Raw genomic sequence first — 13721 nt, 5'->3', positions numbered from 1 at the left:
AAACTGTATTGCATTTTTCCCTTCCAAATTTTCCTGTATTCCAAAAAGTTTTATATTCTTTCTTCTTCCACGGTTTTCGTAATCTTCCAGCTGACTTTTCAATTGAATTATTTCCAAACTGTCATTTTTGCATCTTTTTCCTTCACATTCTAAGCTCTCCATTTTAACTTCTAACTCTGTTGTTCTTTTATTAGCTACTTCCATTTGTCTGTGTATATTCAGGATTTCTTCCTTCAGTTCTGCCATATTACTCACAGTCTCTGTCAGCATTTGTTTGATTTGCCTCAGTTCCCCCATAACTTCAGCTTTGCTTAACTCCTCTGATACATCAGCAGGAAGCAGAACCTTACTCGGGGTAATTTGATCCTGCTTCTGCCTTTTCACAGCCCCTCCAGTTTCACTCTTATTCTGTCGGGTGCTCGCCATGCTCCCGCTGTCCTCTCCGATGTTTTCAGCCGAAAACAGTTTAAAAGGAAATCTTTATTTATTCAACGGTTGCCCAGGTAAGAGGAGCGCTGCGATCACACGACCATTTTGTGTGCGCGCTAAGCCACGCCCCCTTTCATCTGCAATTTGGATACCCCGTCTTCCAATTTCCTAAGGTCTGCCTGCAGCACTCCACTATTTACTCTTCCACTGAGAAAAATGGCTATTTAACACAACCCTTTGTTTTTTATCCGATAACCAATTCCTAATCCACAACTGAGCTTTGCCACCTATCCTGTGAATCTTTAATTTTCTCAGAAGCCTCTCATGAGGAACTTTGTCAAAAGCTTTCTGAAAAAAAATAAAAATTTCATTATATATGGTTATAAGTAGGGTGGGATTGAGATATATGATATTTGTTTTAACTGGTTTATTATTAACTAGTGTTTAAGCCCGTTACATTAACGGGTGCTAGAATATATGGCTGGCTGTCTTTCTTTCTTTATGTCTCTCTCCCTGCTCCTGTTTCTTTCTTCCTTTCTTTCTGTCTTTCTCCCTCCTGCAATTTTTTTCTCTCTCTCCCTGGCACCCTTTGCCTGTCTGTCTTTATTTCTGTGTCTCTCTGGTCCCCTGTCTGTCTTTATTTCTGTCTGTCTCTCTCCCTAGCCTCCTTTGTCTGTCTGTATTTCTTTCTGTGTCTCCCCCCCCCACTTTCCTTTGCAGAAGCAGCAGTGCTATTTCCCTTCCCCTCCAGATCCCTGTGAAGTAGTAGCAGCATTTCCCCCCACCCACCCCCCATTCCCTTCTCTCCCCCCCCACTTTCCTTTGCAGAAGCAGCAGCGGTATTTCTCTTTCCCTCCAGGTCCTTGCTGAAGCAGTAGCAGCATTTTCCCCCACCCCCCATTCCCTTCTCTCCCCCCCACTTTATTTTGCAGAAGCAGCTGTGATATTTCCCTTCCCCTCCAGATCTCTGAGAAGTAGTAGCAGCATTTCCCCCCACCCACCCCCCATTCCCTTCTCTCCCCCCCCACTTTCCTTTGCAGAAGCAGCAGTGCTATTTCCCTTCCCCTCCAGATCCCTGTGAAGTAGTAGCAGCATTTCCCCCCACCCACCCCCCCATTCCCTTCTCTCCCCCCCCCACTTTTCTTTGCAGAAGCAGCAGTGCTATTTCCCTTCCCCTCCAGATCCCTGTGAAGTAGTAGCAGCATTTCCCCCCACCCACCCCCCATTCCCTTCTCTCCCCCCCCCCACTTTCCTTTGCAGAAGCAGCAGCGGTATTTCTCTTTCCCTCCAGGTCCTTGCTGAAGCAGTAGCAGCATTTTCCCCCAACCCCCATTCCCTTCTCTCCCCCCCCACTTTATTTTGCAGAAGCAGCTGTGATATTTCCCTTCCCCTCCAGATCCCTGTGAAGTAGTAGCAGCATTTTCCCCCACCCACCCCCCATTCCCTTCTCTCCCCTACCACCACTTTCCTTTGCAGAAGCAGCAGCGGTTTTCACTTCCCCTCCAGGTCCCTGCTGAGTAGTAGAAACATTTTCCCCCACCCCCCATTCCCTTCTTACCTTGAGCTGCCCTGCTCCGTTCGGCCCCTCCCCCTTCCCTTCCCGTGTGCTGGCCTGCTGCGGCTGAAGGTTTTTTTCGGCGACTCCTCCTGTTAAAACTCCCCCCCCTCCTCCCGCAACCGCTCCTGTTCAAAGCGGCCTGCTGAGGTTCGCGGCCGCTGTAACGAACCTCGCAGGCCGCTCTCCAACTCGGTAGCATGTTCCCTCTGACGCGATTGCGTCAGAGGGAACGTGCTACCATGTGGAGAGCGGCCTGCGAGGTTCGTTACAGCGGCCGCGAACCTCAGCAGGCCGCTTTGAACAGGAGCGGTAGCGGCTGTTGCAGGAGGATTGGGGGGGGGAATTCGTGAGCGGCGGCAGGACCATGAGACGGGATTGAGTTTTTCGGCTTCCCCTATCTGGGGAAACCGCCGTGCCGAACTGAGCTGCGCGTGGGGCCGTAGTAAGCGCGGGGCATGCTGCAGTCTTGGCGGCCACGGACATACGGATCATGGAAGCACGCTGATAAGACTGCGCATGCGCCGCCTACGGTTTTATTATATAGATGGGTGGGATGGGTGGGGAGGGATTCTTTTACGCTTTGATGATTATAAGTAAGAATGTCAAGTGATTTGTAAAATTTATTTTTGATTGAATATTACACACTTGTAAGATATGAAAACGAATAAAGATAAAAAAAAAAAAAAAAAGCTTTCTGAAAATCTAGATACACTACATCAGTGGTCTCAAACTCAAACCTTTTCAGGGCCATATTTTGGATTTGTAGGTACTTGGAGGGCCTCAGAAAAAATGTCTTATTAAAGAAATGACAATTTTGCATGAGGTAAAACTCTTTATAGTTTATAAATCTTTCCTTTTGACTAAGTCTTAATAATAATATTGTAATTTATAGCTAAAGATACATATGATCAAGAAACTGTTTTATTTTACTTTTGTGATTAAGATAAACATACCGAGGGCCTCAAAATAGTACCTGGTGGGCCGCGAGTTTGAGACCACTGCACTACATCAACTGACTCACCTTTAACCACATATTTGTTAACACCTTCAAAGAAGTCAAGCAAATTGGTGAGGCAAGATCCTCTTCGGCTGAACTCATGCTGACTCTGTCCCATTAAATCATGTTTGTCTACGAGTTCCTTAATTTTATTTTTTTATAATTGTTTCCACTATTTTGTCTGTTTTTTAAAGTTAGGCTTAACGGTCTAATTTCCCAGAACTCCCTTGGAGCCCTTTTTTTTTTTTTTTTAATCTTTATTCATTTTCAGAAATTACAAGTGTACAATAATCACTCAGAAATATATTAATTAATCACTTGACAATCTTATTTGTAATCCTCCAAATATATAAATATAAAAGAATCTCATCCCTTCCACCCATATATTAATAATTAACAATTATCAATTATTGTCATTCATATTCCCCCCCCCCATTTATCTTAACCAATACTTGGAGCCCTTTTTAAAAATTGGCATAACATTAGCAAGTATTTTGCTCATAGTTTTTTTTTTGTTTGTTTTTATTTTGTTTTTACTTTTTCGTTTTTAAGTTGGTTATATTATAGCTTCCCCCCCCCTTTTTTTTAAATAACATCCACACCTGGTTTACAGTCATAACCATTGCAACTGATCCTTTTAGCTTCTTTTAAATGATTTTCCTCATTTTATCATAGTTGCCCTTTCAAAATGATTTCTTTTGCGATGTCACTCCTGGTATCGGCTCAAATTTGATCATGTTATGATCACTGTTTTTCAGTGGACCCTACACAGTTACCTCCTGTACTATGCCTTGCATTCATCTAAAGACCAAATCTAAAATACAGTTGTTGGTTCTTGGACCAGTTGCTCCAGTTGTTGGTTCTTGGACCAGTTGCTCCAAGAAGCAGTTATTTATGATGTCTAAGAATTTTATCTCCCTAGCACTCCCTGATGTAGCATTTAACCAGTCAATGTTGGGGTAATCGAAATCATTGAATAAATAATTACATATACTCTATATATTCTCTGGAACCCCTCTCCCAAGCCTATCCCACAGGGACAGAAAGCGAAATCTTAAACAAAAATAACAGAGTGGAGACAAAACCTCAGTTAGTTTACATGGGTTAAAAAAAACTCCACTGCGACCTTTAGAGGGAAGTGCATCTATATAGTATTTCCAAACAGACCAAGAATACTTTTTTTCCTTTTAAAAGTCAGATAAGCATCTCTAGCTTACCATGTCAACAAACAATGCATCAAATTTTTCCATTGCTAGAAAGATGGTGGTGTATCCTTTACCCTGTAAGTGCATGGAGAACATGGAGTTTAACAATCAGTGTAGATAGCTTTAATTTCTTTACACTTCAATTAAATCTCTATGAAATGGGAAGTACTATTGATAGATGACTTCAGATTTTTCAGGTGTTGATTTGGAACATCTTTTCTCTGGTGCCATAAGGAGATCTGCATTCTCTATAGGGAGAGTTGTCCCAGTAATAGGTAACACAACCTGTATGGGTGGAGGTGATAACTAAACCTGGTGCTTATGACTGATGTAGTGGGCAATCTAATACCTATTGATAGTCTGGATGACAACTACTATGAGTTGGCACCATTTTGATAGAGGCAGTTTCTAGGGCAAGAGTGAGTGGAGATGGCTTCTGTACCCCTTTCTCCCCCATCTCCCATGAGATCATTGGGGGGTAAATAAATATGCAAGAATTAGGCAGACCAACCCTCTAGGGCAGGGGTGCCCAACGCGTCGATCGCGATCGACCAGTAGCTCAGGAAGGCAACGCGAGTCGATCGCGGAGCCCATCCCGGGCTCTGTGATAGACTCGTGTTGCCGTCCTGATCTACGGGCCGATCAGCCTTCCTCTCCAGTGTTCTCCCTAGGGCCTTTTAGTTGGGCGGTCCGCCCAGCTGTCATCTGCTGCTGCTGAACATTAACCCCCCCCCCCCCAAAAAAAAAAACCGGCTTGGAGATTTCAGCCCGTAGCGAACTTATGCTCCGGGCTCTAACGTGTGCGTGCCGGCTTCTCTTCTCTTCCCTCCAAAACTGGAAGTTATGTCCGGGGGAGGGGGGGAGAAGGGAAGCCGGCACGCACATGTTGAGAGCCCTGAAGCAAGCGTTCGCTACGGGCTAATGCGGGAGACAGGTTAGTGAAGCATTTGCTCTTCTTCCTGCCGGGTCCTGCCTACTTTCTGTTTCCGCGAAGGCAGGACCCGGCAGCATTTCTCCCAATAGGTTGATCAAGATCTTGGGCTGATCAGCCTTCCTCTTCCCGACGGCAGAATTGACGTCGGGGAGAGGAATGCTGGTTGGCCGAAGCAGTCAGAGCTTGGGGCCTGTTATTGGTGGCGTTTGGGTCCTGGTCCCCGATGGTAATGGCAGTGGCAGTGGCTTGGGGGAGGGCAGGGAGAAAGAAAGAAAAAGGGCAGGCAGGGATACAGAAGGAAAGAAGAGAAACAGAAAAAAATGAAAGGGAGGCAGAGAGAAAGAAAGGGCAGGGAAGAGGAAGGAAAAGTTGGGGGGAAGGAATGAGGTCTGGAGGAGAAGAAGCATACAGGCTAAAAGAAGGGAAGAAAGATTGTATGCACAGTCAGAAGAAGAAAGTGCAACCAGAGACTCATGAAATCACCAGACAAGGTAGGGAAAATGAATTGATTTTAAATTTAGTGATCAAAATGTGTCTGAATTTATATCTGCTGTCTATATTTTACACTAAGGTCCCCTTTTACTAAACCGCAATAGAGGTTTTTAGCGCAGGGAGCCTATGAGTGTCGAGAGCAGCGGGGCATTCAGCGCAGCTCCCTGCGCTAAAAACTGCTATCGTGGTTTAGTAAAAAGGAAGGGGGTATTTGTCTGTTTTTGTATGGTTGTTAGTGAGGTGACAGTGCATAGAGTCATCTGCTTTGATCTCTTTGAAAAACCCTGGAATAGGAATGATGATTAACATTTTCTATGCATACAGTGTGCTTTGTGTTTTTTTTTAATTTTATTGTTGGTAGATCATTTTGACTTGGTCATTTAAAAAGTAGCTCGCAAGCCCAAAAAGTGTGGGCATCCCTGCTCTACGGTATACTGTTGAGGAACAGGGCTTTGGGGAGGAGGATTGTGCATTGCCTCAGGCTGAGGGTGGAGATGTATCAAGTTTACTGGGACACTGAGTTGATGCCCCCCTTCTTTGGGATGGGGAGGGGGGTCTAAGGAAATTCTAAAGATGAAGGATCCTTTCATTTTCACTGGCTACTAAGTTACTGGCCATGGTAACATCTGAGAAATTCCTTACCAAATGTAGCTAATAATGTAAATGTGCTAAAAGCTCATTTGCATCTATTAATTTAGGGCCCCTTTTCCAAAGCCACAGTAGTGATTCCCACATGGAAAATGCAACACAGCCTATTCATTTCCTATTGGCTGTGTCATATTTGCAGCGCTGGGACTTGCTACAGCAGCTTTGGAAAAGGGGCCCTACATTTTGCAGAAATGTCTACCAATCCTTGAACATTTTTGCAGGTTAGTACATAGGGCCTTATTTGAGAGATGCAGCTTTTAGGTATTGTGTTACTCTGGATATATGCACAGAATAAAAATAGGTGAAATAGAACATTATGAGGAATTTAATTGACACCAGTGTACTACAGTATGCCTTAATTATGCAATGTTTTGAATTACAAAAGGCCCATTCTATCTGGCATTAAAGAAACAAAGCAAACATTTGAAGAGTTCTTAGATGATCAGATAAGACTGGAAGAACAACGAGTGAAGCAGAAAGACCAGCTACAGGTATGCATTTAGTTGTTTTTTATGTTAGGAACTGTATTGTATCAAGAAAACGTTAATTTGTAGATGTCTTTAAATGGGAATTCTTGAATCATTTTCCATTTTGAGTACTTCTGAACTAAATTTTAAAAAAAGACAAACTTTATAAAATATATGCTACAAATCAGCCACACTTCTCTGCCTACACCTGTCTCCTGGATGAAATAGTACATATGCTATGCATAAAATGAGAAATTTGTCTGCTTCAGAGCTCCATTCGCAACAGAGTTTGCTGCATGGTCATTTTGGACACACATGTAGAAGCCCCCTGGTTTGTTTGGATGGTGAGTTGCTCCATGGTAGTGTGTTGATCAGCCTGCACCAACCTGCGCAACCAATGTTCATCTCTCACATCAATGGCTCGTGCTGGCCCATAGTTACCACATCGGGTCATTGAAAATTTTCATGAAAATTTGAATAAAAAGGGATATTTGGAGCATTGAGATTGGGCATCAAATTTCTGCTTCTCAATGGCCACGACTTTGGTCTTGGAGAATAAAAACTACAAGGTCAGCATTTATGAGACAAACTTGGTTCTTTTTGTTGCATAGAGCTCTTTGGACCCCAGTACGTTTGCAGAAGTTGGATAGCTCTAGGTCTAATAGATGCTGTAATTTAGATGCTGGGACTTTAGATCATTTACTTTTTTTCTGTCCCTATATAAATGCCTTTTGGAGATTAATTTGGTCCCAAATTAATTCATTGTTAGAAAATCATGTTGCCCTATCTTATGATAATATTTTATTTGGTACATCTATGAGATTAAAGAGTCAAATTTCAGCAAATAACAATAAACTTTTGCTAATACTGACGGGGATTGCCATTCAACATATTACTGGAAATTGGAAGGATTATACTAAACTTAATTATACTTTTTGGTGGAATTCAGTCTGTCATATTTATAAAATGGAGAGAGTACTTGCTATACAGCAAGGAAATTATAACACTTTTTTTAATATATAGTCTTTATTCATTTTCAACAAGTGTACAATATTCAATCAATTAATTCGTACAAAATCACTTGACATTCTTAACATTATTATTATTAAATGCATATAAAAGAGACCCCACCCACACCCAACCCATTCATCAGGAACAAACCCATTAAAATACAAGACATACCTCCCCAATCCCACACTAAAAATATTCCTATGTAATAAAAAGGTGTCCAAGGTGTCTAATCATTAGAATATGTAATCAATGGCCCCCAAATCTTTTTAAAACTATTGTAATTACCTTGCTGTATAGCAAGCACTCTCTCCATTTTATAAATATGACACACTGAATTCCACCAAAAGGTATAATTAAGTTTAGTATAATCCTTCCAATTTCCAGTAATATGTTGAATGGCAACCCCTGTCAATATAAGCAAAAGCTTATTGTTATTTGTTGAAATTTGACTCTTGAATCTCATAGATGTACCAAATAAAATAGTATCATATGAAAGGGCAACATGATTTTCTAACATTGAATTAATTTGGGGCCAAATTAACTTCCAAAAGGCATTGACAAAGGGACAGAAAAAAAGTAAATGATCTAGAGTCTCAGCATCTAAATTACAATGCCAGCATCTATTAGACCTAGAGCTGTCCAACTTTTGTAAGCGAACTGGGGTCCAAAAAGCTCTATGTAACAAAAAGAACCAAGTTTGTCTCATAGATGCTGACCTTGTAATTTTTAATCTCCAAGACCAAAGTCGTGGCCATTGAGAAGCAGAAATTTGATGCTTGATCTCAATGCTCCAAATATCCCTAAGACCAGTTTTTTGTTTTTTATTCAAATATCCATACAACAATTTATACCACTGTGCGGCTTGGTGTCCCAAAAAATCTGCCTGAAAGCATAAGAATTCCAAACTATACTGAGTATTAAGATCTTTCCATTCAGAGAACCCCTCCTGAATAGCTTGCTTCAACTGCATCCACTTAAAATTTTGTGATTTACTTAATCTAAATTTATGTTGCAGCTGTGAAAAACTAAGCAATGAACCATTTGAAACAACATCATTTAATGTCCGTATACCTGCAATAATCCAATGTTTTCAGACGATTTGAAAACCGCCAATTTTAATCTTGGAGTTAAGCTAAATGGACTGATTTAATGATTTTGAAATTGGATCTGTTGATAAATTACTAACATATTTTAAAGTTCTCCATGTATCAAACAATATTCTATTATCTTTATATTTCCTAGGTAATTTTATACTGATAAGATGAGACAAATACAAAGGAGTCGCCATTCTAAATATAGCCAATCCGGTACATTCTCCATGAGCTCTGGGAGGATCCAATACATACCCTGTCTTAAAATATAGGCTTGATGATACCTATAAAAATTTGGAAAATTTACCCCTCCCTCCACAATTGTCTTTTGTAAAGATACTAAAGCTATTCTGGGTCTTTTACCCAACCAAACAAATTTAGTAAGAATACCATTTAACTTTTTATAAAATGACCCCTGAAAAAAATTTGGTATCATACTCATTTGATAACAAACCACAGGCAAAATCATCATTTTAATCGTTTGAATTCTCCCCCACCAAGAAAGATGTAAAGGATTCCATTGCTCACACATTTCTGATATTTTCTTTAATAAAAATTTTTCATTCTCTTTTACTGTGTCTTCTAATGGTTCTTAATGGTAATACCTAAGTATTTTAATCCATCTTCTTTCCAAACAAATGAAAATGATTCAAATAATCCATTGGTACAATGAACATTTAGTGGAAGAACTTCAGACTTACTCCAGTTAATCTTATAACCGAGAAATTTTCCAAATTTCTCAATTAATTCAAGTAAACATGGAATGGTATTTCTGGGTCTCTCAAATAAAGCAATATATCATCCGCATAAGCAGAAAGCTTGTATTCCCAATTCGAATACGGAATACCCTTTATCCCCTTTGCCTGATTAATGGCTATTAACAAGGATTCAAGAACTACATCAAAGAGCAAAGGAGATAAAGGACAACCTTGTCTAACCCCCCTTAGCAAGTTAAACCGATCAGACAAATTATTGTTAATATATAACCTTGCACCAGGAGAGCTATACAATGTCTGAATCATTTGAATAAAACCAGAACCTATACCAAACCATTCTAAAGCCTGATACTTAAAAGTCCATTCCACTCGATCAAAGGCTTTTTCTGCATCCAAAGAGATCAAAAAAGCCGGATCATTCATGCTTTTTGTCAAATTTAGAGAATGAAAAGCCAATCTAGTGTTATTAGAAGAATGTCTTTTTGCAACGAATCCTGTTTGGTGAGTATCTATAATAAAAGGGAGAGCTTTAGCCAAACGCAAAGCCAAAACCTTAGCAATAAGTTTTCCATCCACATTTATTAATGAAATAGGCCTGTAATTTGAAACCAAAGTAGAATCTTTGTTTGGTTTTGGCAAAACAATAATCAATGAATCAGCCATAGTACCTGTAATACAACCTCTATTCAGTTGATAAGAACATAAGAACATAAGAAGTTGCCTCCGCTGAGGCAGACCATAGGTCCATCCTGCTCAGCGGTCCGCTCCCGCGGCGGCCCATCAGGCCCATTGACTGAGCAATGGTCTATACCTATCTATACCCCCCAATGAAATTTAATGAAATAAATTTAACAAATATGGCAAAAGGGTAATTTGAAATGATTTATAAAACTCAACAGTATACCCATCACCACCTGGAGTGGATCCAACTCTAAGAGATTTCAATGCTATTTCTAATTCTTTTAAAGATAGAGGTTCTTCTAAACTTATTTTTATATGATCAGGAATCTTTGGTCCAATAAGTAAATTTAAAAATTCTAAACCATCTTGTACTCCATTTCCATAAGACTTAGAAGAATACAAATCCTTCTAAAAAGTAAAAAATTGCTGTAAAATATGCTCAATTTTAGTATGCGAAACTCCTTGTTTATCTTTAATTGCAATAATTTTAGTTTTCCTCTTTTTTGTTTGAGATAATTTGCAAGTAATCTTCCTGCCCTATTTGAATTATCATAATACTGAGTTTGCTGATAAAACAAATCTTTCTTTACAAATTGAAAAGATATCTCATTATATTTGGCTTTTGCTTTTAATAAACTTTGCAAAGTATGTTGCTCCCACCTATTAATTAGTTTATTTTCCAATATTTTAATTTCATTCTCCAAAACAGAAAATTGTTTTTTGAGCTGCTTTTTAATATAAGCCGAATAAGAAATATTACCTCTCATAGTTGCCTTAAATGCATCCCATAATGTCTCAATACTTATATTTTCAGAGGTGTTAATTTGGAAAAATTCAATCATTTTCAATTTAAAATCTTCAAGAAATTTAGAATAAGCAAGCAAAGCATTATCAAATCTCCAAACTGGTTTAAAACTAACTGGTTCATCAGATTGTAACTCAATCCACATTCCACCATAATCAGACAAAATAATAGGATCTATAATGGCCTTAATCACACGTTGAACTATACTATTAGAAACAAAAATATAATCAATTCTTGAAAAGGAGTTGTGGACCTATGAACAAAAGGAAAATTCTCGATCATTAAAATGAAGAATACGCCATATATCAATTAGATCACAAGATTGTATTAAATTATCTAGCCCTAACGATTTTATAATTTTACTTGGTCTTTTATCAATAATTGGATCCATTACAGCATTGAAATCTCCAGCCACCACTAAATTAGAAGCAGCTAGTAGTAATAACAACTGCTTTATATGTTTAAAAAACTCCATTTGATTCGAATTTGGAGTGTACACATTGAATAAATCCAGGTCAGTATTTCCCATAATCATTTTAACATGTACCCATCGCCCTAAAGGATCCGAAGCAATCATTTGAAAATCAGCTGAACATTTCCTATTAACTAAAATAGCAACCCCAGCCTTTTTCCCCACTGCTGAAGCAAAAAAAAAAACCATTTAGAAATCCAACCTCCTTTCAGTTTCCTAGATTCTATTAAGGACAGATGTGACTCTTGTATAAAATATACATCAGTATTTTTGCTTCTGAAGAAAAGCTAACATTTTCCTCCTTTTGATTGGATGATTTAGGCCATTGACATTTAAGGAAAAAACTTTAATCTCCATCTAATATCTCATATAGAAACCAACAATAATATATAGATTTGCTAATATTGAAATGACCATACACCAGCACACTTAATAAATTTAATAATAAAACAAATTGATGCAATACCCCCCCATCAGCTATAATTTCATTACCCCTAATTCCAACAAAATCCCCACCCTTCATCCCTCCCAAACCACCCCCTAAAAATGATTGCCTTGGAACACTCATAGGACATATAATCACAATACCCCCCCCCCAGGCAACATAATAAACAAATCCATCTTCTTATAAATAATGAAATGAGATTAATTCAATAAAACCCCAATAAATCAAAAATGTAAAGAATTAACATATAAGGTTTTGCAACAATCAGAAAGAAAATTTTAGATCTCATATCAATAAAACAAGACCATTAAAACCATATAAATTTGCATTTTAACAAACAGAAATTCATTCATACTATTAATTATATTGTTATTCAATTATTTTCAAAAAAATTTTCCATCCAATATATAATATAACATAATCAAGCATCCTCTTTAATAAGATCATTAAAATACATAAATTCCTCATATATGCAAACTTAATAGAATACCCTCAGAACTAATTTGTGTTTTATTACAGCAAACAAAGGGAAATCTATAGATCAAATATCAACCATCAGGACCCTTAAACCATATAATAATTCATTTGAACAAGCAAAAATCCCCTCATCCTACAAACTTAATATCATTCAACTACTTTAAAATCCCATTCCATCCTATACAAAATAAACATGACAACCCCTTAAAGAAGATTATTATGCTATAATTTGCACTCAGAACTAATATAATAAATATAACAGCAATCAAAGAGAGAATTTAAAAGCAAATTGCAATACATCAAAACCACCAAAATCAATTAATATTTCATCCAAACAAGCAAAAATCTCTTCATACTATTAACTTATTCTCACTCAACTACTTTCAAAACTCAATCCATCCACTGTTTAATAAACCCATCGAATTCCCCTTGAAAAGAGCATTAAAAAAAATAAGTTAAATATAGCAGTGACATTAAAACATATAATATTCTTCATAACAAGCAGAAATCCATTAATTCAGTATCATTCAGACAAATTCAAGCTCATTCCATCCATCCATACACCAATGTAAGAAGACAAAATTAAAAACAAAGAATTCCTAAAACGTTTATAGAAACTGTACTCCTCTTCATCTGTTCTTCGTTTCTTCTGATCTTCATCAATTATGTGACCATTGACTCTGAAGTAATCAAAAAGTCCTTTAATTTCTCTGGATCCTCAAAGTATACAGATTTATTTCCAGTAGTAACCCTCATCTTAGCAGGATAGTATAGACCATATTTATATCCGTTTTTTCTCAGCTGAGGTCTAAGCTGCAGAAATTGCTGCCTCGTAACTGCAGTGCTTTTAGCAAAATCTGGTAAGAAAAGTAGTTTAGACCCTTTGTAGTTAAGATTTTTATCCGCTTTGGCCATGGTTAAAATTTCAAAAGCTTGCTGGAATTTCAGTAACTTGAAAATCAAAGGTCTTGGCTTAGTTTGAGCAGTGGACCGTTGGAATGGAATTCTGTGAGCTCTTTCAATTTCCAGGGGGAATTTTGAACTCAACTGCAGTAACTTTGGCAATAAAGTTTCTAAAAACTGAATAGGATTCCCCCCCTCCAAATTTTCCGGTAATCCAATAATTTTCACATTTTTCCTACTCCCACGGTTCTCATAATCCTCAATCTGCTTTTGATAATAACATGCTCAGCAGCGAAGACATAGGATTCTGTGTAGTAGCTGTTCCCATTAGTTGCAAATCTGCAGAAGGGTGTCACTTTAAAACTCCTCCCCTTCTGCAAGTGAACTCAG

At 38.4% G+C, this 13721-nt stretch overlaps 1 protein-coding gene across 2 annotated transcripts in view; it reads left to right on the top strand.

Annotated features, from left to right (window-relative positions):
- The window catches only part of CENPJ (centromere protein J), a 161240-nt gene that overhangs the window by 25124 nt on the left and 122395 nt on the right, over window positions 1–13721 (top strand). For both annotated transcript variants that reach the window (XM_033947757.1, XM_033947756.1), the window contains exon 5: window positions 6649–6754. In XM_033947757.1, coding sequence (XP_033803648.1) covers window positions 6649–6754 — 106 coding nt within the window. The remainder of the gene's footprint in view (window positions 1–6648; window positions 6755–13721) is intronic.

The sequence above is a fragment of the Geotrypetes seraphini genome, chromosome 6 (assembly GCF_902459505.1).
Source record: "Geotrypetes seraphini chromosome 6, aGeoSer1.1, whole genome shotgun sequence".
Classification (NCBI taxonomy): domain Eukaryota; kingdom Metazoa; phylum Chordata; class Amphibia; order Gymnophiona; family Dermophiidae; genus Geotrypetes; species Geotrypetes seraphini.
This window is presented reverse-complemented; position numbering and strand designations above follow the sequence as displayed.